At 41.9% G+C, this 27,761-nt stretch overlaps 1 protein-coding gene and 1 long non-coding RNA gene across 3 annotated transcripts in view; one reads left to right on the top strand and one right to left on the bottom strand.

Annotated features, from left to right (window-relative positions):
- Positions 1–1,577, bottom strand: part of LOC141257350 (uncharacterized) — a 2,954-nt gene extending 1,377 nt beyond the window's left edge. The window contains exon 1 of the long non-coding RNA XR_012318053.1: positions 1,334–1,577. This is a non-coding gene — a long non-coding RNA (uncharacterized lncRNA). The remainder of the gene's footprint in view (positions 1–1,333) is intronic.
- Positions 1,123–27,761, top strand: GAS2L1 (growth arrest specific 2 like 1). Of its 2 annotated transcripts, XM_073671794.1 has the most exons (7): positions 1,123–1,773; positions 3,226–3,880; positions 6,835–6,942; positions 11,843–11,939; positions 12,679–12,916; positions 18,717–19,769; positions 23,557–27,761. In XM_073671794.1, the coding sequence occupies exons 2-7, from the start codon at positions 3,257–3,259 to the stop codon at positions 23,558–23,560; spliced, it is 2,124 nt and encodes a 707-aa protein (XP_073527895.1). In that variant the 5' UTR covers positions 1,123–1,773; positions 3,226–3,256; the 3' UTR covers positions 23,561–27,761. The 2 variants fall into 2 exon arrangements, with proteins under 2 accessions (XP_073527895.1, XP_073527904.1); XM_073671803.1 differs by having other exon boundaries at positions 3,231–3,880; positions 18,717–27,761.

Below are 27,761 nucleotides of genomic sequence, written 5' to 3'. Positions count from 1 at the left end.
CCTGAGAATCTGCCTCCAGAGACTATTTTAAATGAAAGGGGACATTACTAGTGTTAGACATGTAATGACTGACAGTCTGATCTACATGTCTCACACAGGTAACATCCCCTATCATTTAAAATAAGCTCTGGAGGCAGATTCTCAGGGTGATCTATGTCCAATCTCCAAGATCCTATCCCAATATGTAGTAGGTGTAATAATAATAATATTAGCAAATACCTCCAATTAGAAATGTAGTATAGTATTTTTGATTCGCTATGTCTGTTTCCTCATGTGCAGGCAATACAGGACCTTAGGTATCCATGGTTACGTCCACTGATAAAGTGACAGTTAACTAGCTGCTAGTGGTCGTAACCATGGATACCTAAGGTCCTGCAATGCCTGCACATGAGGAAAGACACATAGCGAATCAGAAGGACTATACTACATTTCTAATTGGAGATATTTTCTAATATTATTATTATTACACCTACTACATATTGGGATAGGATCTTGGAGATGGGAATACCCCTTCAACTTTCTAGGCAATTTTCTTATGTAAATACATGTATATGTGGCTAAAAGTAATTTTTCATTAAAAATGTTGTGCCCTTTGCCTGCTATAGCCCCATTTTTGCATTGTTTATAGCTGGCTGCCGAATGAGTTTACTGAGATTCCGTCAGTGAGCTCATTCTGATGGTCCAATGTGATGGCTTGTAACTATTTTGACTTTGTCTGAGCCCCTCTCAGCTGATTTATGACCACATTACAGTTGAAGGTGCAGGAAACCGTCTGTAAAAGCAAAACTGTGCAAAATGTGTAATGAATCCACATTGCAAAAATTATTTTACATGAATTCAAGTATAAAAAAAAATATATATATATATATATATATGTGCCCGGAGGGGGCGAACCCTGCAGACAGTGACCTCGGCCACATCTGGACGCACAGGTTTCTATGGAAAGTGTTTGTCCAGCAGGTAAATCTACATTTATATTTCTGCAGTGATAAAAGGAGGGTTTCAGGCGGCTCTGCAGGAGTTAACAGCTCGGCCATTACTCCTTTTTTCCGCATTGGCCAAGACGTTGAAATATTTAAACTTGGGACTGAGGCCAAGGAGTCTGGAGTGTGGAGGAGCCGGGCCTCGCCCTCCTCCGCAGGCGTCAGCTCATCCTTAAAGGCGCAGAGTGCTGCTGCAGCCGCCGCCGCGCCGGCAATGAGAGCGTTAAGCACTCTGGTTAACCCTCCGCTGGCCGGACAGGGATGACTCCAGTGATGACTGACCGCCTGGGTGACTCATGAGCGGCAGAAGTAGCGGAATCCCCTCCTCCCCGGGATAAGCGCGGCGTCACCTGCTCCGTGCGGTTCTCCCCCTCCCGCTCCGCTGATGAATGGACGCCCCGCGCTGCCAGGAAGTTGTAATGAAGCCCCCCTGGAGCTGAGGAGGGAGCGGGGGTCCTCTGTCACGTGCTACATGACAGGACGAGACCGGGGCTGACGTGACAGGGATGCTGCTGGCTGCCGGCAGAGGATTACAGCGGCCGATTAACCTTGTGGAAGGGCGAGGCTGCGTCTGCTCCACCGCCCTCTGTGGGCTGTCCTGCCCGGACCCACTGCAGAGAGCCCGGATCACACAGGGAGGGGGCTCCGCCGGGATGAAGTGGCCACAGCAGAGACATTTCCAGGGCGACATGAGAGCGACACTCTGTGCGTGCGACAATGGGCGGCAGCCCCCCAGTGTGCACGGGCTCTGAGGGGGGTGAAGAGCCGCAGGGGGAGCGGCAGACACTAGGTAAGCGGTGACCATGCGGGTGGGAGAATCCCAGGCTTTCCATACGGATCGTGTGCTCCGAGTCTATAGTAGAAGTTTATCTCCGGGTCCGCGGCTGGAATATCTGTATTATTCTATTCTGTCATTACATATAACCTGTGGATCCAGGAAGCCCCATAGTGGTCGCACCATCCTGTGCCCACCTCTGTTGGGGCATGACGGGGTAGATCCGACCATTGTAGGGCATCTGATTTCTTAATATCAAAAGTCCGGCTTTACCTGATACAACAAGGGTCATACCCCTAAAATAAAAAACTGCAGGGTCCTTGTATATATGGGAATGCACTATAGTTACTATATACAGCAATAAAAGCTCCCGCAGTATAGCTGTGTCCATAGGCCGCTATCCACCTGACTGAGGGCAGTGGGGCATCCTTTAGCCTCTTGGTCCCCCGTTTACCTGATGGAGGGCAGTGGGGCGTCCTTTAGCCTCTTGGTCCCCCGTTTACCTGATGGAGGGCAGTGGCGCATCCTTTAGCCTCTTGGTCCCCCATTTACCTGATGGAGGGCAGTGGGGCGTCCTTTAGCCTCTTGGTCCCCCATTTACCTGATGGAGGGCAGTGGGGCGTCCTTTAGCCTCTTGGTCCCCCTTTTACCTGACGGAGGGCAGTGAAGCGTCCTTTAGCCTCTTGGTCCCCCTTTACCTGACGGAGGGCAGTGGGGCGTCCTTTAGCCTCTTGGTCCCCCGTTTACCTGACGGAGGGCAGTGGGGCGTCTTTTAGCCCTTGGGCTTGTATACAATGGAATATAATATAGAAAAGCTCAGCGGACCACATAGAAGACCATCACAAGAAAAGGATTACTACCTTGTGTACATGGTACACTACACATGCCCGTCTGTGCTGTGCTATGTGACTGAGCCTGGTGTCGGAGGTATATATAGTGGGCATGTACTTCTGATAGAAGCCTCAAATGCTGTGTGTGTGTGTATAACGCCAAACTGGAGTAATAGCCACGGTAAGAACCTACTAGGTCCCACATGGCCATCAAATCAGAAAATGAAAGAAATGTGGACTTCTAGTTAGCATGACAACCTTATGTCAGACGTCAGGAATCAGTGGTGGTCCAAGATGACAGATTTCACATTAAAGACCTGTAGCATATTATAGCTGGATTTCTGCTTTAAGTGACCCACCCCAGCCTAAAAGGGGGTCGCTGCTCTTCATGTGGCCGTCACTATTGTACAGGACAGTGGGTTTTGCACTGATGTAGCAGATACTCGTAGGTCATTGTGGATAGATACATATTAGTTCTGATGTATTTTTAGGCTACAAGTCCCCTCACACTTTATAACATGATCCTTCTGCCTTTAACATTTTACTCCTAAATGAAGAGGTGATGATTAAAAAAAAAAAAAAAAAAAAAGCCTTGATAGCTCTGATGACAAGTAATCCCTGATTGTTCTCTGCCTAGGTCAGATCACTGAGGAGTGGAATGAGAAGAAATGGCAGACCAGAGCCAAATCCAGTCATCTGCTTCCAAGAGCATCCGACCGTTCCGCTCCAGCGAGGAGTACCTGGAGGCCATGAAGGAGGACCTTACGGATTGGCTCAATATGCTTTATGATTTGGACATGGAAGCCGCCACGTTTCTTGAGGCTCTGGAGACCGGCTACACGTTATGTCAGCATGCTAACAATCTGAACCGATTGGCTAGAGATTTCAAAACTCAGTATCCAGATGCTGCGGCTACCATGAGACTACCACAAAAAGAGGTGACGTTCCAAGTGAAGGGAGCCCTTCCCGGCTCATTCCTTGCCAGGGACAATGTATCAAACTTCATTGGCTGGTGCCGCAAGGAGCTTGGCATTCCGGAGGTTCTGATGTTTGAGACCAATGACCTGGTGTTGAGGAGGGGGGAGAAGAGCTTTGTCTTGTGCTTGCTTGAGGTGGCCCGGAGGGGTGCGCGTTTTGGCATGCCAGCACCAACACTCATTCAGATGGAAGAAGAGATTGAAGAAGAACTTAGCAGGGGCAGACCAAACTCAGATCAGAAAGGATACCCACGGCCTCAAATGCCTGCCAGGCCTCCTCGCACTTTATGTGATCTGAAGAACTTGGATGAATTGGTGAGCTCATGGCTGAAGGGGCGGAGTAGATGGTCTTATTTTCTGCTAGAGACATCTATGTAATCAGTTTACACCAGTGCCGACTTTTCTCTGTCCCTTTTCTTTCCAAAACTCCCATTGATTTTGGTAACTGCAGGATCTAGAACAGGGTATAACTTTTTCGATAATTCTTTTCTTGCTACTTTTTTTATCATTAGAGATGAGAAAAAAAAATCTTGATGTATGGGAGAATAAAATGATCTTGTTTCTGGCCTGGGGTTGGATTTATGGATGGGATAACTTTTGGAATAGTCTTCATTATCCTCCACCATTTATCTCTGCCAGGGCAGGAAAATCCCATAAGCCATGTAGTCGACCTGTAAGGAGATGACTGTTTAGAAAACCTACTATGCTGTGATATTTTTTTTTATGTATATCATACATATTTAGTCCTTACACAGTCTTTCAGTCTATGTGGAAAAGCATTTACTTGTAACAGCACATTGATTTACGTTGGTCCATGTATTTTTACATGTGCAGCAGCACGTAGACCATAAACACTAGATTTCCCAAATGCAATTGGGTCAAGTCACATCATTGGGTCATTCAGGGAATCTGGTATTCAGTTTCAGCACTATTAAAGGTGTTGTCCACTACTTAGTAATGGAAGTCTTGTTCTTAGGATAAGTCATCAGTATTAGATCATTAGAGTCCAACACCCGAGACCCCAACCGATCAGTTATCGGCTTTGGCAGATGTTTTCACTGATCGGAGTCGGAACCACACCGCTCCGTACAATTTTTGGTGAACATTGCCGAGAACTGTCGCTCAGCTCCTGAAAGGTTGTGCTGGGGATCTCCTGCCGTGTGACTACTCCCAGATGACACTTAACAAATAGCATTGTACACTATGAAAATTATTATTCTGGCCTATTTGGAGACATTGTTGCATCTTGTATTCTGATATTTTTACTGCTTAAGGGGTTGTTGGGGCTGAAAGGAAAAGTCTGCAGTTCACTGTAGTGACTGTATACTGCTGAATTGTGACAGTCTGTGCATTGCACACTGTCACGATTCCCTGTCGGGGGTCACTAAACCGCATGTATACAATTTTCATACTGTAAATCACGTGCCAAATAAACTTGTTTGTCTCCGCTCAATAGAAGGGAATTGAGAAAAGTGCAGGTGTCTAGTCTGCAGGTATGCTTTCCTATGACAGCACACTGTCACGATTTGACTTTAAGTGACTGCAGACTTTTCATTTCAGCCTGGACAATTCCTTTTAATTGTGATGGAACCTAATACAAGTTCCCTTTTACCAATTCCTGACACTGACTAGAATTACACTTTTATATAGTTTCTCCTGTTTGAGTACACCTTGTTGTGGTGGGATAACTTTTACATTTATGATCAAAATAGTGTCAACTAAGTACCCTATTTTCTTACTGCAGGGTATATGCTCATTGTATTTATCCTAGGATTTAGATCTTACTCTCTGAATAATTGGGTAGATGTTGATCATGTGGACTGGATGTACGACACATGTCTATATAGATCTTCTTTATCTTGCCATGCCTTTCCTTCCACTGATAACAAAAAATCTAATGATCAATACTGATTGAATAGCTATGGAGGCTTTTGTCTCCTCTGCAAACATCTTTTTATATGGCCATAATGTGGAACTTTGCACCCTGTATGTGTTTATTCAGAAGATTATCCACATTTATAACTACCTGATGATGGGAGTAGTTGTGGCACAGCCAGACTTGTGTAAAGGCCACTGGTAACACAACTAATGGAGGCACCAACAAGCCATAAAGTCAGTATGTTCAGTGCGCTGGTTAAAAAGGACCTGTCACCAGGTCAAGTGTTTTTGTGTGTGTATATGTATACATACATACATACATACATACATTATATATATTCCTCCATAAGGTTTCAGAGAGATCGGTGTAATTATTCAGTGCTAATTTTTATGGGCTTTACAAGGGAAGTGTCTTTAGGATGCTCTGTATAACAATCCTGTGAGTAACACCACCTTTAAGGAATTTGCATCTCTGGAAGTGTATGGTGGGTTTAAAAAAGAAAAAATGCAATACTAAGTGGAGTAGTGAGAATTAAAAAAAAAAAGAAAACCAAACAATTTTGCCCTAGCAACAGGTCCTTTTTAAGATGTTAGCAAATGAGGATCTGTTGGGGGGCACGAGTTCAGGAATGGATTCAGGAAGAAAGGGTATGCCAACAAAACGGTAGATCCGGCTGCAGCAATACATCCCTTTCTTCAAGAAACCTATTAACGGTCTCAGCATCTGCCACGCAGACTGTCTTCAGATTGCTATGTCTTCATCCAGTCGGGTCAGTCTGTGCTAAGTAATGTCTATAAATACGGCATGCACGTCTCCTCAGCCCAGGATCCTTTATATTTGTCAGCTCCTAGTATGAAGAGCCGTTCTACCATTGTGCTGCGAATTAGTGACTCTAATGATAGATTGCAGACTTCTCCCACCGCCTAAGGAAGTGATGTAAGGCCAAGTCTTTCCTGTCCGTACCTTTCACTTGTTTGTATATCTCCAAGGTGATTAAGGCTTCCTGAGGAAAGCTTAATGCCGTGTCCTAGTTTTCACTCTGGAAAAAAAAAAACATAAAATAAGTGATAATTTCTATTGCTCAGAAGTGAGTCACTTCTGCTCTGTGCATAGTGAAGGGCCCATTGTGTTCCACGTTGCCCCTCTGAGGTAATGCCGCTTATCCCAATAACATCTGAGTAACTGATGGGAAATTGTAGAGTATACAGATCTGATTGGAATGAAATCACATCCTGAGGAATTCTCCCGAGTCTGTACTGATGAATGTGCGGTCTGTGGGATCTCAGGCCACATTGTGATTACATGTAATCTGCTCTATAGATGTAACCATGGCTGGGAATTCACTGACCGAAGGCTCATTCTGAAGGTGAATCTTCTGTTTTGCTTGCAGGTCCGGGAGATACTTGGCTGCTGTCAGTGTCCGTCACAGTTTCCAATGATAAAGGTGTCCGAAGGAAAATACCAGGTCGGAGACAGTAATACACTCATATATGTACGGGTAAGCACAGAATATGTTCTATAACTTGGTGTATTATTTCTCAAATATGCACGTGTAGACTGAAACATTGTTAAATTAAGTCATACCCCCCCCCCTTTTTTTTTTTTTTCTTCATTTAGGGCTCGTTCTGATGAGCATATTATAAATCTGATGTTACACCAACTCAATAGAGATGTTATAATGCATTTTAAATCTGTGTTCACTATTCTCTTCCATTATTTTGGATTACATTTCCCAATTCAAATGTATAGGTGTACAAAACAAATTATATCCCATACAGATCATCCATATTGCATCCAATTTTTTTTTTTTTTTTTTTCCAGATATATTGCTTTTTTTTAACCTAAAACTATATTTGATCATATACAGTGTAGACTGTTAATGCATAAACACGGGATGCCACATGGATACAATATGGATTAAATTTGGACGATTTTTTTTTCATACGCTTGTCTGAACCCGGCCTTAATGATTAGTTTGTAATTGGCACAATTCACCTCAGTTGTCTCATCCTTACTTTATCTTCCTATTCTGGCTTGTAGAAGAGAGTCCTAAGAGCACCTTACACATGGGGTTAATAGGCCATATAAAACCAATTCCTTTACATTTTAATCGGGAATTCATGAGATGTAAAATCTTTTTTAGGTTTAACGGTAATCTGTCACCAAGTTCTTGCTATGTGGTCTGAGAGCATCATGATGTTGGGGTAGAGACCCTGATTCCAGCAATGTGTAACTTGCTGTGATTTTGACTAGGAGGCAGATACACCTACTCCAGTAGTGATGATAATCAACTAATAATAAAACACTGATTGTATTGATACAGCAACATACAGCCTAGTTAGTGAAATCACTGGAATCAGGCTCTCAACCACTAAATCATTCTGCTCTCAAATTACAGTGGTGGCCAAAAGTATTGTCACCCCTGCAATTCTGTCAGATAATACTCAGTTTCTTCCTGAAAATGATTGCAATCACAAATTCTTTGGTATTATTATCTTCATTTAATTTGTCGTCAATGAAAAAACACAAAAAGAATTGTCCTAAAGCCAAATTGGATATAATTCCACACCAAACCTAAAAAAGGGGGTGGACAAAAGTATTGGCACTGTTTGAAAAATCATGTGATGCTTCTCTAATTCGTGTAATTAACAGTACCTGTAACTTACCTGTGGCACCTAACAGGTGTTGGCAATAACTAAATCACACTTGCAGCCAGTTAACATGGATTAAAGTTGACTCAACCTCTGTCCTGTGTCCTTGTGTGTACCACATTGAGCATGGAGAAAAGAAAGAAGACCAAAGAACTGTCTGAGGACTTGAGAAACCAAATTGTGAGGAAGCATGAGCAATCTCAAGGCTACAAGTCCATCTCCAAAGACCTGAATGTTCCTGTGTCTTCCGTGCGCAGTGTCATCAAGAAGTTTAAAGCCCATGGCACTGTGGCTAACCTCCCTAAATGTGGACGGAAAAGAAAAATTGACGAGAGATTTCAACGCAAGATTGTTCGGATGGAGGATAAAGAACCTCGACTAACATCCAAACAAGTTCAAGGTGCCCTGCAGTCCGAGGGTGCAACAGTGTCAACCCGTACTATCCGTCGGCGTCTGAATGAAAAGGGACTGTATGGTAGGATACCCAGGAAGACCCCACTTCTTACCCCGAGACATAAAAAAGCCAGGCTGGAGTTTGCCAAAACTTACCTGAGAAAGCCTGAAACGTTTTGGAAGAATGTTCTCTGGTCAGATGAGACAAAAGTAGAGCTTTTTGGGAAAAAGCATCAACATAGAGTGTACAGGAAAAAAAAGAGGCATTCAAAGAAAAGAACACGGTCCCTACAGTCAAACATGGCGGAGGTTCCCTGATGTTTTGGGGTTGCTTTGCTGCCTCTGGCACTGGTCTGCTTGACCGTGTGCATGGCATTATGAAGTCTGAAGACTACCAACAAATTTTTCAGCATAATGTAGGGCCCAGTGTGAGAAAGCTGGGTCTCCCTCAGAGGTCATGGGTCTTCCGGCAGGACAATGACCCAAAACACACTTCCAAAAGCACTATAAAATGGTTTGAGAGAAAGCACTGGAGACTTCTAAGGTGGCCTGCAATGAGTCCAGACCTGAATCCCATAGAACACCTGTGGAGAGCTCTCAAAATGGCAGTTTGGAGAAGGCACCCTTCAAATATCAGGGACCTGGAGCAGTTTGCCAAAGAAGAATGGTCTACAATTCCAGCAGAGCATTGTAAGAAACTCATTGATGGTTACCGGAAGCGGTTGTTCGCAGTTATTTTGACTAAAGGTTGTGCAACCAAGTATTAGGCTGAGGGTGCCAATACTTTTGTCTGGCCCATTTTTGGAGTTTTGTGTGAAATGATCAATGATTTGATTTTTGCTTCATTCTCTTTTGTGTTTTTTCCTTGCAAGAAAATTAAATGAAGATAATAATACCAAAGATTTTGTGATTGCAATCATTTTCAGGAAGAAACTGAGTATTATCTGACAGAATTGCAGGGGTGCCAATACTGTTGGCCACCACTGTACATAGCAAAAACCTGGTGACCAATTCCCTTTTAAATTGTAAAATGTATATGTATTACATAAATCCCCCAAAAAGTAGTTTAGTGAAAGCATATATATATTGCATCCAATTTTATTTTTATTTTTTGCTCTAAATTGGATTGGATTTGGGGCAGATTTTAACTGTTTCATTGCTATGTAAAAATCCACTGTAATTCCACAAGATAAATTTAAATCTTTTTGCACAAAGTTAATTTTCATTGTTCATATTATGTTGCATTATATTGTCTCTGTTTACCGCAGCCCATTATTTAATTACTTGTTAGCAGTCTGGACAGACTTTTCTTCTGCAGTGAATAGGTTAATGTATTCAGTCTCCCTTCATTGAGTACTGACAATGAGACTGGGGACTGAGTAAATGTGAAACATGAGCTGGAGCCTGAATTATTTAGGAATGATGAGAAGTCACCCCATACTCTCTTCTGCGGCTCCATCCATTAGTAATATGTGGTGTACAGAATCTGATCAGTATTTCTAGTATGGCTAGAACCCCCTCATAGTTCTTAATCGCAAGTGGAAACTGAAAACTCATTTTCTATAGATTGGTGGGGTCCCTGATAAAATAAATGGGGGTCTTAACTTCCGCTGCCTGCATCATATTCCCAGACTGTCTTGGACACCTGCAGCAGGACTGTAGGAAGTAATGTCCAGTACTGTCTGGGCTATGCCGTGTGTATTGTCTTACAGCAGAAGGAATGGGAGACGAGCACTTATGGAACCAATGCCCTTGTAACCCTGGCCATACACTTTTCTTATGAATATGGCTTCCAGTTATTTTGGTGTTTTTACACGTCCAGTCCTGTTAGTGTCTGGCAGCGGCTCTTCTCTCCCCCCTTTTTTGAATAATCATGAATGCTTGTCAAAGAGCTCTCTCACCATTGTGCACGCACTGGACCCCCGGTGTGCTAGAGATGACTGCTTTGTGTTTCCCGTCTGGTTATTGTAATGTATCGCCCTGCTCCTCTTTCCTTCCATCCCTTACTTGTATACAATGGCGATTCCCATGCTCACTGCAAGGAAACCCCTGAATAATGTTTCCACACTTTGACCAAGCTGAAATCCGTTTTCCATCTCTTTTGTAAAAGTGACAGGTCTTGGGGACCACATGTATGCACGTAACAGAGAGAAAAAGGTCTGATCTGATGCAAGGAAAGTTTGGTATTGTTGTAATCATACTGACCTTTAGAATCATGAATCCAGATCATTTATACAGCAGCATTGACACTGTAAAACCAAATCCCCCCCCCCCAAAACAAAACACTTAGTCGGGAAGGAAATAAGAAGATAATGTATATACAATGCAGCCAAAAAAACCCTCAAAGTGCCATTAGACCTAGGAAATTGTCACAAGTCTTGTCTAAAAGCCAAAGGCTCATCAGCTATTAGAGGTGATACACTGTACCTGTACTATATACAGTGCCTGAATCTGGATATGTGGCTGGGCGATGTGGTACTTCTGCCATCTAGTTTAGTTCTAGTTCAGTCATCCTGATGGAAAGAAGCTGTTGTTCTATTCTGTTTAAAGTGAATCTATTACCAGATTTTTGTCACCTAATCAAAGAGTAGAATAATGTAGAGACAGAGACCCTTATTCCAGCAATGTGTCACTTGCTGGGCTACTGGCTGCAGTTTTGAAAATCCTCCTGTTGATGAAACATTCAAGATTTCTGTATAATCCGACCCCCACCACCACCACTACCACTGCCCATGCACAGTGTACACTGATAAAAGGCAATCAATGGTGTGTGTGTGTGTGTGTGTGTGTGCGTGTGCATTATACAGAGCTCAGCATTCAGAGACTGGTAGATCTGCAGAACATGGAGCAGTGATTTAATCAAAACTGCATCAAACAAGCCAAGTAAGTGACACCTGGCTGGAATCAGGTTCTCTGGCCATACATGTCGCTCTCAGATGGGGTAGCAAAATCCAATTGACAGGTTCCCTTAAAGAGGACCAGCCAATACTCCTGATTGTATTTCGGTAAAACCTTGCATTTCCCATGAAGTAACAATTCCAGAGCATTTTGTTCTCAGATCTCACCATTGTGCTGTTAATTTTTTTTTCATAAATATTCTAAAAGGAATGACAGCTGGGTGTTGCCAAAGAGGTGTGTCCCTAAGCAATGTCATAGTCAGCGCTGATTGGACCGTGTGATTAGGGACACAACCTCGACTGGTAGCACCAAGGTGTTAATTTACATAAAAATCTTTATATAAATGTATATAAGGTAATAGCAGAGTGACGACACATCAGTTCTCCGAAGCTGCGCTCCACAATTGCAGTTTTATGACTGGGAGGAGCATGAAATAAACCGCTTCACGTCTCGCAGGTTCTTCGGAGTCATGTTATGGTTCGTGTTGGCGGAGGATGGGATACTCTAGAGCATTATCTGGACAAGCATGATCCCTGCAGATGCCAGTTTGCTTGTAAGTATATACTGCTATATGCAAACTTAATTAAAAGGGTCCCTTTAAAAAAAAAAATCAATTGGTAACTCACCTCAATTAAAAATATTGCAATTGCTAAATAAGTATCTTTAGTCCCCCAGGATGGGCTTTCCTGCCGTTCTGCTTCTAGTTTAATCAGGATAGTATGCGTTGTCTTCCTGAGCAGCTCTGCTGTGATTTGCCGTATTCAGTTTCTCATAGACTTCTATGGACACCACTGAGATCATTGGAGCTGATAGTATTCCAGTTGTTCACCTTGGTTAACAGTGGTGTACCTTTTTAAAGCTTGTGGGCCCCAATGCAAAATCTCCAAAAGCCCCCCCAACTATCCCAGGTCTTTATTATGATTATTCTTATTAATATGTCTTTTCCTATGGGGCATTGGGACCTTTTGGCCCCCGCTAGTCTTCAGGGCCCGGGTGCAATTGAAAACTACGGTATTATAGTCACATCCCTCTTGGATAATCTATGTATTGGCTGCTGCAAGGATAACATACAGACCTAATATATATATATATATATATATATATATATATATATATATATATATATATATATATATATATATATATATATATATATATATATATATATATATATATATATATATATATATATATATAGAAGAAATGGGTTTAACATGCTGTTAATTGTGATTTTACTTCTTGTGCTAATGTATTACCAGGTATTTCTATTAACTCTTATTACCTATCTTCAGCCCATCGCGCTCCAGCATCGCGCCCGATAACGTTTTCCCCCCAACGTGGAGCTAACCTCACAGTCCCCCGCACCTCCAGCCCTTCCCGGGGACGTTACTCTGAGGCCTTGCCCAGAAATATTCCGAACCCAGAACCAAGCACTCCACGGCGATCCGCTCCAGGCCCGGCTACATCTCTGAACAGCACCACCAAGACGGCAGTGTCTCAGAAAGATCGTCCTGGAATTAACTCATTCAGGTATTGCTCGGTAATTCGCTTGCCATTCATTGTGTACAACAATGGTAAAGATTGCCTTCTAAACTTAAAGGGGGTCGTCCCCTCCTTGGACAAACTCTTCTCAATCCCTATGTTTTCCCCCTTGTAAAATACTAACACTTCTACCCACCTCCGGTGCTGTTCCAGCACTGTCGACACTGGCTCACCCGGGGATCGGAACTAGTCCAAACCCGTGACCTGAATCCAGATATGTGGTTTGGAGTATTCTGATCTGCGTTCTTCAGTCCGGATGAGTTCAGCATTTGGCATCAATTCTAGATAAACAAGTAAATAACATGAAGTATAGCCAGAAACACATTGGATAATATACTATTGGCTCATTGCTGGTGACTGATCTCTGCTTTCTCATGATACATGACGTAGCAGCAGTGATATAGAAAAATGCAAACACATTGGAGGAAAACTGATAAAACCTTGCTGATTTCTTATGCACCAACAGAAAGTAACTTACTTTTATTGAACTACACAAACCGCCTGTCCTGACATATGCTGGCACTGCTTACATTTAATATATGGGAAAGTGTTGCTACATGTCTGTGTATTCAATGTATCCTTTTTTTTCTTTTCTTGTAAAATCAAGAAAACTGTGCTCATGGCGGAATAACTTCCTCAAAGAACACAGCTTGGGATTACCCTAAATGTACAGTTTGTGTAAAACATTTACAACATGGAACACAATAATAATGTTTGTAAAACGTTGCAGATTATGATGGCGTTATATAAGCCAGCATAGATTAATAAACTTGATTGTACTAATGATATATGCAACTTTCAGGCTGTTGGTTCTGCTGCAGTAAATCCAACTTGGCAGACTATTTATTTTTTTTTATTTTTTTTTTGTAATTTTTTTTACAAGGGTAGACCTTGTCATGCTGGTGTAGAAAAGTGCTTTCCTCATACTGTAGCTCCTGTTTCTTTACATTGTCATTGTATTCTGATTAATTGTCACTAGTAGCAGGAGTCAATCACAGCTACTGCCTTGAAAACCCAGAGGGGCATATTTATCAATCATGTAGTTTCACAGCGCAAACTTAGACATTCTGAAAATGCATCAGATTTATCAACATGGTTCACGCTGTTAAAGTAGGCAGTCTTAAAATTAGGCCATGTTCACACTTGCAGTATTTTACAATTAGGACTGGAGCAATCAGAGGAAAAGTATAATAGAAACGCGTCACCACTTCTGTATTTATCACCCACTCCTGGTTTTGGCTTACAAATACTGAATGTGTGAACGTGGCCTTAGACAGATTTACCAACTTTGTGCCAGAAATTTGCATTCAGTGTTTTTTTTTATTTATTTTTTTGACAATCCCCCTTGTTAGATGAGGCACAATGAGTGTCTAATTCTCAGGACAGACAGGGTTTTGAGTTGTTTTTTGGCGCAATTTGTTCCAGAATTCCTTTTTAGTTTGATAGATCTAGTTGTCTTTATAGCTATATTTAAATGCAGCCAAAGCTATACCTTGTACAAAATGTTGGCGAATAGAAAAAGCTCCTAATAAGACGCAATAGTTTCCTTCTATGGATGAAGGTTTAGCAGATTATCCAGATTATTTCGGGGATTGTGGTGACACACCGCTCGGAGGCGGGTTACCTGCACTGATCACACAGTGATGCAAGGCTTCTGCCTCTGTCACTGCTGCACTGATCACGCTAGCCATGAACTATCTGTGAAAGATGCCGTGCATTTGTCTTAATGATAGCCTTGTTATACAAGGATAAGACAGTGTTCACTCTATAAAGTTTAACCTTTTACAGTTCCTAAAGAAAATATCCTGCAATTATGGAATATAAATGCCTAAGGTGTATTCCGAATAATGCCGGATTCTCTAAAGGAACTGCCTCGTAAACAGCCTGATTAGCTAACAAAGGATGTTGTGTCTCCTCGCTTTACTTGTAAAGTCAGCTGACTTCACCCGGCAAGGTCACTGACGCTCAAAGATCACAAGCCTCCTCCTGTACTTATTTTTAGTTTTTCATTGATTGAAAGGAGAGTACCATAAATTGTATAAAAGGGCAGTAAATATAGTTCTGTATAGTAACAGCTCTGCCATAAAGTCATCGACACTTTTAAACCAGTGAACACATCTGCTTTTGGGAATTTTCTTTTAATTATTAAGTAGCAAACTATTTCTTTAACAAGAAATTAAAATTATATATCGTACCACTAAGAAAAAAGGGTTGCTATAAAGGCAATGTGTCATAAAATATGTATATTTTATTTTAATCACAATCTATATAACAAATATTCTCCCAATTTTTCTTCTTGCCACATAGCCTAATATTGTGTTAATATTTCCTGTTCTACAGAGCTAATTTTTCAGCAGTCATCTCACTTGGATGGAGATGGTATCCCCGTGACCCCATTTCACAATGGGTGATCTCCTTTCATCTCCACCTCCCTACACAATGACCTCTATACTGATCATATTTAGAAAACTCTTCCATAGAAGTCAGTGACCAAATCTAGACTTATTTTCTGTCCATGTGGCTGCTGTGGGGCATAATCCTGAAAGCTGGTAATGGCAATTAAAAAGGTTTTCTGCTAGTGGATAAACCCTGCTTAAAGGGGTACTCCGGTGAGATAAAACATTTTTGTGCTGTTCCTGCCCTCATAAGCTATAAAGATGAGATGCCCAGTGCACGTCTATTATCTTTAGAACACTTGTAATTCTGTGTGACAACAGCTGCTCCTCACTGCTTCCCCCCCCCCCCCCCCCTCCTGTCTGGGACAATAAGTCACACAGCAGTGTGCAGCTCCCTGCTGTGAGTAACAGCCAGTCCAAGAAGAGGGGGCGTAGCCTGTTCCTGGCTTTTAGTAGCAACCGCCATCCCTCTGATGTCTCCTTCACTGCAGCATGAGATGAGGGGGCATGGCCTGCCCCCCAGTCCCCTGATAATGTCTCCTTCCCTGCAGGGCTACTAGCAGGGAGAAGGCCACGCCCCTCACCTTGGGCTGCAGACAGGGAGACTTTATTAGGGGACTAGTGTGACAGGAGCTGCCCTTCACTGCTCGCCCCTCTGTCTGGGACATTACAGTAGTGTGCAGCTCCATGCTATTATCAGCTAGTCTCCTAATAATCGCGGTTTCTCTGTAGAGAACAGGAGATATGACAACTCCCCCCCCCCCCCCCCCCTCTTCTCAGGCTGGCTGTTACTCACAGTGGGGAGCTACACACTGGTGTGTGTGACGTATTTTTGCAGATGGGAGGTGGGGGGCAGTGAGAAGCAGCTCCTGTCACACAGGATTACAAGTGTTCTAAAGATAATAGAAGTGCACTTGGCATCTCATCTTTATAGTTTGAGGGCAGAGACAGTACAAAAAAAACTTTTATCTCCCCAGAGTAGCCCTTTAATCTAATTATCGCCCAATAGAAATAAAAGAACAGAAAACGTACATCTGCCACCTGCTGTGGCGTCATTCAACGATGCCAACTCTGCTGTTCTCAGCGGATAATATGACATTGGCTGCAACGGTCTCATGACACAACAATCAGCAGCCGCTACTTGGTTGCAGCTTTTACTATTTTGATGGAGCGGATGTTTGCTCAGATAGAATATCGATCAGTTGCAGCCCATCAGTGGCTGCTGATTGGCTGCCGCGGTTACGTGACACAACAACGTCATATCTCATGCTGGGAACAGCCGTCATCACAGGAACAGTGCCGCATCGAGAGGTGAGTGTACATGGTTTTTATTTATCATGCTTCTCTGAATTGATTTAAGCAGGGGTTTTCCAGTAGTGGACAAACCCTTTAAATAAGGTGGCTGCCCCTGTAATCATGTACAGAAAATACTATCACAAAAATGAACTGATTAAAAACTATTCTGTTTCACTAGCTTATTGATGTGATACATTTCCTTTTAAGCCATATGAAGTTGTTAGCTGTAATTATTTATTTTGTGAGGACTTTTATGTGTTTTAGGTTTAGTGGTCGTACAAGTTCTTTCAAGTCCTAATAATGAGTACATGGTATACCTTTTTACATTAATTATATTTACTGCTTTTTCTTTCTATTATATACAGTAAAATTCCTTTTAATCCAGACCAGAACAAAGGAACATGACAAGTGATTGTCTGTCTGCTTTAGAGATCCCTTTCCATATACTATTTTAAGGCATGTGACTGTAATAAATTAGGATTCAACACTCACGACTACTCTGTTACCCAGAATGGAGACCCACTACAAAAGGGCATCCGCTCTCTCTGAAGGACCTGCATTAAAGGGACTGTCAGCACAGAATGACTGTTCAAACCAAGTACAGGCGCTCGGTGCTTCATGGCGGGGCCAATCATTTAAGTGAACTTTCCCACCTGCTTGTTTTCCATCTATCAAGCCAGAGCTGTCAATCAAAGCGGTGGAGGGGGAAAGATGGATGGGAAGTTGTATTTAAATGTTTGGCTCTGCCATGATGCACCAAGCGCCTCTACTTGGTTTGAACAGCCATTCTGTGCTGACAGTCCCATTAAGTGCACATGGATTTTAACACGTGCCTTATGGAGTCCTGATCATAGGAGTAAGTGTAGGCTGTGAGATTCTCTGCAATCTGTGCCCTTTAAAGGGTTTTCCATCCCTAATAATACACCGCAAATTACTCTGGTACCAAGGTATATATTTTTGTTTTTAAACTATTTTGTGCCTGAAGCAAAACTTATTTAACGGGAGTCTATCAGCACAAAATGACTGTTCTAGCCAAGCACACGTACTCAATACATCTTCCTACCTACTTGTTTTCCATCTTTCTCTGCCCTCCTCTGGCTCCTGTGAAGTCAGAGCTGTCGAACAAGGAAGAGGAAGGCAGAGCTAGATGGAAAAGGAAGTAGGTGGGAAAGTGCACTGAAATGTTTGGCCATAGCAAGGATGCACAGAATGCCTATGCTTGGTTTGAACAGTCATTTCTGTATATCTTTATTAATAGATTTATGTCAGCAAACTAGTATTTGATCAGCACTTTACTCTTTTTTTTTTTTTTTTTTATTATTTTTTTTTTTTTTCCTACGTTGTCACATTTTGCCAGTCTTCTCCAGTTTTATAATTCATAACAAATCAAAATTTGTCAGTCTGTGATGCTGGTTGAAGGAATTTTGCTGTACTTATGCAACTTATTTAAAGGGGTTATCCACTACTCGGGCAACCCCTTCTTAATCGCCATATTTCCCGTAAAATAATATTTATTCTTGCCTCCAGTGGCATTCCAGGGGTGTCAGCACTGGATCTCCCAGTCACGCGATCCCTGCAGCCAATCAGAGGACCCTTCACTGTCCCCTCGGGCGTAACTGACATCAGGAGGAAGTGAGAACTGCGGCTGCTCTCACTTCTCCGCATGTCTGATTTGTGTGAAGGAGGGCAGAGTGAAGCGGCCAATGATTGGTGGCAGGGATTGCGTGACTGGGTGCTGACACCACCGGAATAGCACCGGAGGGGAGTATAGCTGCTATTATTTACTTGTGGGAAATATGGTGATTGAAAGAAGTTGTCCAAGTAGTGGACAACCCCTTTAAGGATGGTGCTGTATGTGACTGAGCGTGACACTGCATGCTGATTTACATATTTAATTTTGTGTTACACAATAATTAAATCTTATTTCTGTGTTTTGTATGTATTCTATTGCTTTTCAGTATTACAATTACTATACTTCTTACTAAGGATCTCCTTAATGATGCCACATTCCTTCTTTTCTTACATTCCTTTTGATATTATGCAGAGTTTTACATTCGGTCTTATCCTATGATTTATTATCCTTCCCTTCTGTTTAGGCCTCCTCGCCCACGGCGGTATTCTGGTGACAGTGACTCTTCTGCCTCCTCTGTTCAGAGCGCCCCTGGTGGTAGAAAATCCTTTGATATATTGAGACCTGGACTTCGCTCCTCTATAACACGCAGTCAGTCTCAGGACAGAGGTCCTATGCCAAGGCGATCTCAGGCATCCCAGCCTGTCATGCCTGAACGTGGCAGAATTCAAGGTCCTAATGGTCCTCCTAGTCGACGGGCCCGAAGTCAAGGACCTCCAGCTAATAAGAAAGCAGTTTTGCTTATTAAGCGGGACAAAGATGGACAGCATTCATATACAACTCCTGTGACCTCCAAGCCCCCAAACAATCGCATTCATACGGAACCTCCAACATCTCATGCACGGAGGCAGTTGGGATATGCACCTGCACCTTTAGATGTTCGCCAAGAGCAACAGCTTTATCGTAGTCTTGAGAAAGAATTCTTGGAAAATTCGCGACTTCTGGGGGCATCTGGACAACCTGGGGGAACACAAGGGGCTTCTCTGTTACTTAGTCCCCCTTCCAGCGAGCCAGCTGGTTTAGACTCTGCATACTGTTCTTCTAGCTCATCTTCTTCCTCCCTCAACTTCTATATCTCTGGAGGACCAAGGGAGCAGAATGTAGATGGGAATATTGCAACGCTTCCTGCATCTACCTGGAGAAGACTTCCAGCCTTGTCCAGCTCTTCCGATGACAGTTCCTGCCCACCTGCTGCTGAAGACCTCCAGGAGGAGGCTGAGCCAGAAGAGGCCTCTGTAATCCCCGAGGGAGTTGCAGGATCCAGTGAAGTGGTGTTAAGACCTAAGAAAACATTAAAACGACCAGACAGAATCCCTTCTATCTATAAACTTAAACTACGGCCAAAGATCCGGCCACGAGCAGATAACCAACCAGATAAGTCACCGTCACGCATTCCCACTCCACTGACCTACAGAACTTCAAGTTCTCCACCTAAATCGGCTCCTACCCGGCGTTCTTGGAGATCTCTACAAGCTGTTTTCTTCTCGGACTCTGGAGTACAAGCAGATAATCCGTGTGGGTGAGCCGGCTAGGAGGGTGGATTACCATTAGCCTGTTTCATCGTTGCTTTAGTAAGGAGTTAGTCCTACACTTCTCCTGAAAGCAAGCATGCCATGTCATAAAGCCATATCTAGGACGGCGTTTCACTCTGCACTTGATTGGCAGTACAATCAGATTTGTACCTCCTAGGTTAGAATATATAATATTGCAGCATGTGCATTTTCAGGTGGCTGCTAAACAGCAATAGTGAGCAATTGCACGGCAGGGAAATGGTATAAAGCCTATCATTATAACTGCAATTTACTGCCAGGAGGCAGAAGTTTATAATAGTCATATTTTTAGGTTTTAGATATACATACTTTTTATTGTCCTGTTGATCTGTTTATTCCTAAAAAAAAAAAAAAAAAAAAAAAAAACTTTTAAAAAGTGAGCAGGACAGGTTTTACTATGTTGGATTTACCATGTTTGGTATTTAATTCTGTTCATTTCAGATGTGGTACAGTATCACAGACCAATATTATAACGGAGGACCACAATCACTACTATCCCTAATTTCCTTCTCAGGACGGTATACAGTATTTGGCAGTTTTGCACATGTCTTATTCACATTTGAGAAATTCTATGGATTTGATGCAGACATTTCCATTCATCTAAATGGGGTTGATTCTGTGTCAAACACATGAATGGATGGTTACAGATATTTCTGCAACAAATCTGCCGTGTGAATATAGCCTTGTGGTTTCTCTAAGGAGAAGACCCTTTTTGTAGTTTCATAGATCATCTTTTTTTTTTTTTTTACTAGTCTAGTAAGTGACCTGCTCAAATGTTTATCATTTTATTTTTTCTTTAAACCATATATTTTTCTGATGGTCTTTAAATGCTACAATAGGAACAAGTGAATTTCCCCATAGGAAATGATGCGCATATTTCAATAAGGCCCTCGTGTACAAAAACTATTCTGACAGTGTTGTTGTCCATAGCAAACAATTGGATCAAATCTTTCATTTTCTTTTTTTAAATACTATGCCTTTTTATTGTTAACTTTTTTATTAAAACAAGAATAAGTTTCCTCTCTTAAAGCCACCCCCCCCTCACATTTTTCCATTTCTCAGCCAGTCTCTAATTTTGTTGTAAAAAGTTCAGTGTGATCCAAAACTCTAGCATAAATCTTAAAATGTCACCTTATAGTTGCCATGGTTAGAGTAGATTTCTGACACTGGTACACGACAGCTGAAAAATGTGGTGACGAGAGGGCACCCTAGACTGATGCTTTACACACCAGTATTAATCTTGTTAAATTTGTTCCTAAGGCTGCTTTCACACCTCGCTTTGTCCCACGTTCAGTGGTCCTGTTGGGGCTTACATCCGATACATCCAAATCCCGTTTTGCGGGGGTATGTGCCGACAGGGCCATTGACTATAATGGTGCCAACAGAGGCCACGTGCTCTCTGACGTGCATCATTTTTGGGCGTATACGCCTATTGGAGGCGGGCACTCAGACGCAGGCCTGCTACTTCTGAATGTCAATCTAACGTAGGCGTATACCCCTAAAAAATGATGCATGTCAGAGCGCACGTGGACTCTGTCGGCACCATTATAGTTAGTGGACCCCGTTAGCGCATACACCTGAATCCCGTTTTGCCAGCAGTTCTGACGTAAGCCCTGAGTGGGCCACAAAGGATGGGGATGGACGCAATGTGAAAGAGTCTTAAGGGTCTGTCTACACTGACCAACATGGTGCAATAAATGGCCGCCAATCAGATGTTTTATTTTTTTTACTGATCGTTGGTTGTTTAATAGTCTGTTTACACAGGCTGACCTGGCTTTAGACTCACACTGAACAATCCGTAATCGTTAAGTGTACATAAACTATCATTGTTCTCTGCAGTGCAAATCTGTTTACACGAGATGTGCTCCTGAGAATGAAGATCCTTTGTGCTGCACAAAAAGATCATTTCACCTCCCGAACGAACATTTTGCTTGTTTTTCGGGTGATCAGCAGCCTGACACTACAAGATTGTAAAGGAGTAGTCGCTACGTTTGACACTTAGCAGCGACCAGGCCCCTGCTGTGAGATCGCTGGTCCTGTCGGAAAGGTCTGGACATTTAATTGATCGTTGAGGCCCCGCTGGGTAGCATGTATCGGTGTGTTTGACACCTTACCAACGACCTTGTTAACGACTCAGACACAGAAACACATAGGCGTGCATCGTTATACAGATCATTACAGGTCGCCGCATCGTTGCTGCGTCGTTGGGAAGATCTGCCTGTTTGACATCTCACCAGCGACCACATAGCGACGCTGCAACGATCCCTGACAGGTCGTATCGTTGTCGGGATCGCCGTAGCGTCACTTAGTGTGACGGGGCCTTTAGAAATGTAAATGCACCTGAAGACTTTTGTATTCTGGTTTCTGCAAATTTAAAATTATTCTGTGTAATCCTCCTTTTTATCTCAAAATAAAGAACTGGTTCTAAGGCTATTTAGTGATGTGTAGCGTGGCATTGAGATCGCAGTGTTGCATTGGGACATCTCCTCTAATGATTTTCTATTTTGTAGCATTGTGAACCTCCACGACTGCAACAGAGAATATATTACACATTCTGAAATATTTGTGACTGTCACCCAGTTGTGCACAACTCGTTTGCCATTGACTTCAATGCAACTGTGACTTGTCTGCCATCTGCCTGTTTTATTTGCTGCAGAATCACAGCCCTAGAATAGTCTCCTGACAGCAAGTCGTAGACAAGTTGCACAAATATTTTTGGTTGTCCAAACTGCCTGTCAACCGCTGTGGCGTGACACATGTTGCTGTACAGCCCCAGCCTTATATTGATGACCTACTAGTTTCCTCTTACAAATTCACCATTTCCCTGCAACTCTTTTGATTTAAAAAAAAAAAAAAAAAAAAAAAGGAATTTTAGAAAATGTCACTATGTATTATACAGTACTTTTAAGTTTATTTGCTGAAACCAAAATACCTCCTTATGCAGTTTAGTCAGATGCCTCTCTGACTCCTGCTGGTGACGAGTGTCTGATCTGCTACTGAGCTGGAGATGCCACCGCCATGGACAGAGACAAGTTCTTCTATTTTCTATCAGGTTTCTTGCTACTTTAGTCAAAATAAATTAAGGCTTTTAAAGAAGACTAATAGCGTTTTTTTGTTGATACCAGAAAACCCATTTAAATTTGTTCTGTCTCCTACTGTAGTTTGTTTTAAAAAAAAACAAAAACCCACTGTGCTTTAGTTGCCCTCTCCAGCGCTGCTTACCGGTGTCTGTTATTGGCCACAGTGCTGACGTTGTGTTGTTGGCATTACAGCCAAAAACAGAACTCAGCAGATTTGCCTGAGTTGATGGCATGAGCCGCTGAGCTCACTGATTGGTTGCAGCGCTGTTGACATGGCGTAAGTGTTGTAGATAGTAAGACACCGGAAGCAGTAGCGAAAACTCAGCACTGGACCGGAGGAGGGAGCTCATGCAGATGAGCGTATAAATCGGACGTATTCTTAAATAGTGCTGTTGAGATTAATGATTTTTTTTACTTGGTCTGACTGTCCCTGAGAGAAAAAAATCGCAACCTGTGCTACTCTCTTGCAAATCTGAGTCTCAACCATTGAAGTCTATGGGTGCGTAAAAATAAAAAAGCCACAAAACACGGGTCCCGAATGGAACATGCATCTCTATTTTATAAAGCTAAGAAACCGTATTTAACAATGTACATTTTTTTAATGTAGTTGTATGAAAACTGATCGTGCACGGATAAAAATCAGATGTAAATCAGAAAAAAAAATTTTGTTTTCTAGATAAACTTGGACGGTTTCTCATACGCTTGTCTGCAACTATCCTGAAGCACAGTATGTTTTTCTTTGGGGTTTTTTTTTTTCTTAAAGAAACCTGCAGCCGGGGACTGGGGTTTTGTGTAACCAGAAAACTCCTGTAAGATAATTTGAAGAGGTGGCTGTGGTTTCTGGGATCTGACATCTCTGCAGTCTTTGCTGAGAAGACATTTGCCTTGTGCCTCTGAGACTCCTGAGAACTGGTATTAGAGTTTAGTAGTAAAGATGGGGGCAGATTTTTACTTTGGCAGGAAAAATGCCAGTCTGTATGAACTTCATTTATTATAATGCTAACACATACCATTGCGCTGGTGGGGTATGTGCTCACTATGTCTTTTTCAACTGGGTCGGCTCTAACCCTCCTGAAAAGCGCTAAATAATCATGAAAAAGAATGAACAAATGCACAACAAGTGTTTTTTACATGGCAATGCAGATGTCCAGTCTTATGAGCTGCTCTTAACTGCTTAACGTTTGCAAAGACGCAAAACTGTTAAAATAAGTGACCTGACCATTAATGCATACATATGCATATAAAAAAACTGCTGGAAAACCCGCCAAACTCAGCAGGTCTAAAAGACGTTGTGTGAACATACCCTGACTAGCACTTACTGCCCAAATGCAACGTCAAATGTCAGACCGTGACTTATTTTATATAAATTATGGTAACATTGAAATACATATTACTAGGAAATATATAATGCTAAATGTAATCTGCTAATGAACAGAATTAAACACTATTGTTTTAAAATTGCAATTTTCTCAGGAAACTGGGTCCAAATAGCAGGAAGAATGTTGAACGTATGTTGAGAGGAAAATGCTGACATATTTATTTTATTTGTTTTTAATCTCACTATGTAGTGTTCATGTTTGACTATATTTTGGCCTAAACTGACTTTTCTTCTCCTGAGGCTTATGAGAAATGTTGTCAGGGAAATATCTTTAATTAGGCTACATTGAGCAAGGAGGGGCAGAGTTTTATTATATAGAGGTAAATTGTTAATTCAGGATATTCATATATCATACATGCGATGGATGTTTCCTCGCCAGCTATATTATTCATGGCGACTTTAATCTTCCGATGATGCTCTCCTTAGCTATTGTAGCCATTTGAACCAAGCCATAAGGGTTTTTCAGCCCTTGATAGATGTGGAAACATTATAAAGATTTATATATAGGCAAAATAGGAATTGAATTTATAGAGCAGTAGGAATAAAAGATTATAGGAATTGTGAGGTTTAGTACCAGCTAAAAAGATTGGATTGTCTACTTCAGAAGTAAGGTTCACACTGGTCTTGGGCTTTATTTTTGAAGGCACTGACTTAAAGATGACCTGTCACTGTCTCAAAAAAAGGAATAAGTTAAAATAAGCTGTAAAAAAAAAAATCACTGAGCTCCTCTGATTTTGCCTCTTTTATTTTGTGCTGCGTTGCTCCATTGCAGAGATATTGGCATTTAGTGCGCTTCAGAAGAAACTATGTGAAATCTCTGCTTTGCAGTCCATCTGGATATTTTTTCAGTCTTCTCTGGGGGGGCACTCTCTTTCAACCCTACTCCCAGACGCTGCCAGTCTATTGGTCTGAGACGCTGCTGAGCTGTAATTGCCAGTGTGTGGGAGGGGTGAAAGCGCACACCCCCAGAGAAGATTAAAGAAAACTACAAAGCAGAGATTTCACATTTGCGCTCCAAAATAATCAAATGTGTATATTTCTGCAACGCTACAAAACTTAAGAGCAGTAGAATCAAGAGAGCCCGTGGACTTTTACCAGGTATTTAACTACATTTTTGAGCAAATGACAGGTCCTCTTTAAAGCAGATCTGGAACCAGATTTCCCAATACAAATAATTCTCTTAGACCTAATTAGGCTGTTGTGCTTACTTAATACATGCCAGAATGGCTTTATTATCCTGAAATTAAAATGAGCATTTTGAGTGAAGTCATGAGCTGGACTCATTAAATGCCTTCTAAAAAGCTTTTATAGCCATTCTAAGCTGGATTTTCAAAATACATCAGCCTCTTCATTTCTAAGAGAGATATTTAATAATGTATGCAGTTTTTACTGTTTAATCTGGTGGATGATCTCCTTTTAAGAAGCTGTTTCTGAAAAAAAAAAAAAAAGTTAAAAATTTGGCAGTAGGATTAAGCCTTCTATATAGGCAAGTAGGTTAGGAAGCTAAATAAAATATATTTTATCTGTGATCTGATGTCTTATTCTAGAGAAATCAATGTTTTTCTTGTATGTAAATGAGCTGTTCCAGGCTATGGGCCGGACACTGATCTGCATGAGAATCTGCCTCCAGAGCTTACTATAAATAAAAGGGGGAGTTACCAGTGTGAGACATGGAACTAACACAGGAGAACTGAACTTTGTCTCCTTACAAACATATTTGCTGCAGCTCTCACAGCTCTGCTGTATTACAACACTGACTGCCTGTGAGATGGAAGCTGAGTGGAAACTGCAGATGTGTCAGGTATAATCACACACAGCTCTGCATGAGGAGAGCAGAGAGCGGCTATTGCATAACACGGTGGTAATGGTCCACTTTATCTAAAATAACCTCCAGAGGCAGATTCTCAAGTGTCCGGCCCATAGCCTGGAACAGCTCATTTATATATAAGAAAAACATGGATTTCTCTGGAGTAAGACATCAGATCACTGATCTCAAGGTATCATTTTATTCAGCTTCCTATGATCTGCATGCCCATACAGATGGCTCAGGAGGGTTGAGCCTACTGACATTCTCTTTTTGAAAAGGTCTGTTTGGTATGAATCTGGCTTTATTTTGGACTGACATAATGGGGTATATTATGCAAAGCACTTGAAAGATAGAATGTATCTGGAGCAATAAGGGATATGGGATTTTTTATAAGGCATATGGGATCTGTATGATAAGGGATAGCCTATTTTAATCTCGTGTATTAAATAAGTGTACTTTAAAAGTATTGTAAAACAAGAGTTGTTCCTGGGAATTTTAAGGTACGATACATCTATAGTGTAACTCATTGCTATTCTATCTGATATTTCCAGCCATTATAGACCAGTAACCAGTCACCACCCTGCCCCCTTCTGCAATTGTATTGAATTGGGTTGTCAGGTCATCGCTAGAACATGATTAATGTCTGTCAGTCATGATTTCTTATCCTTGTCACAGACCCAAAGTATATCGATCCGGAGCACTGTGCTTCAGAAGAATGTTCACCCACCAAAGATGTGGCAGACCAATGCTGAGTAAGGCTCGGGGTGGTGGATGGTAAAAACTGTTTTGGACAAAATGTCTTTATAGTATTGCAATATTTAAACATATTATTCAGCTTCAAAGTAATCAATCACTATATCCCCATGTAGTGGTTCAATGCATGTCATGTGTTTTATGGTGAAGACCCCCTAATGCCAACTGGATGATGTGACTCTGTCTTGGCCACCAAAGACGTGTACGTTATTCTTCAACAGTTTACCTGCTGACAAGATTTCCTTCTTTCCAACATCCAGTTCCTGCAGTGTGGTTTCCATTGCCGGGAATCCATGTTCACTTACGGTGGAGCGCACGGACAATATTTTGCTCTTCCATATATAACAATGGCACCTGTTGGCCAGCTTGAAACTGATGGAAAATCCTAACCAAAAAGTGTTCCTTCTGATAAACGAAGCCATTCACATGTTGAGATCGATTGCAGAATGCTTTTAAAAAGTTGATGACTTTCTTTGTGTAATATACATGATTGCGATTTTGGTGCTTTTTACCCCTTCCTTGCTAGATAATCTAATGTAGTATTCACTGTGCACTTGGCCAGCTTTGACCAAACAGGAATGAACTTGACAGAAGGTGTTAGATCCTAAATCGGGCACCTCTATGATCCTCTGCAGGTGTAGCTTAGGTGTGACTTATCCGCTGGGTCCCCACCCTGATTCCTTTCTGATGAAATTAAATTCCAGGTATGAGATTAATATTGTCAAAACAATATTGTGTAGAATGAGTAGTGAATGATCAGCGACTGCTGATGTAGTGGAGAGTAGGACTTGGAGTAAGCGAGAGGTTAATGGCATGTTATGTATCCTCATGGTATGTGTACAGGTGTGTATCCAAGAATGGCTGCTGACTAGTATGTTATACAGAGGTATGGTGTCTACTGTAATACTGATTCTTGCTGCTGATTAAATATTTTGGGACATTT

The sequence above is a fragment of the Phyllobates terribilis genome, unplaced genomic scaffold, assembly GCF_046119375.1.
Source record: "Phyllobates terribilis strain yellow unplaced genomic scaffold, ASM4611937v1 Scaffold_1__5_contigs__length_1240528914, whole genome shotgun sequence".
Classification (NCBI taxonomy): domain Eukaryota; kingdom Metazoa; phylum Chordata; class Amphibia; order Anura; family Dendrobatidae; genus Phyllobates; species Phyllobates terribilis.
Note: the sequence above shows the minus strand (reverse complement) of the source record. Positions and strands in the feature narration are given on the sequence as shown.

Coding starts and splice junctions, on each gene's coding strand:
- GAS2L1 (XM_073671803.1), top strand. CDS start 3,257: ATGGCAGACCAGAGCCAAATCCAGTCATCTGCTTCCAAGAGCATCCGA. Junction 3,881..6,834: donor TGAAGAACTTGGATGAATTG/GTGAGCTCATGG, acceptor TTTTGCTTGCAG/GTCCGGGAGATACTTGGCTG. Junction 12,917..18,716: donor CCTGGAATTAACTCATTCAG/GTATTGCTCGGT, acceptor CCTTCTGTTTAG/GCCTCCTCGCCCACGGCGGT.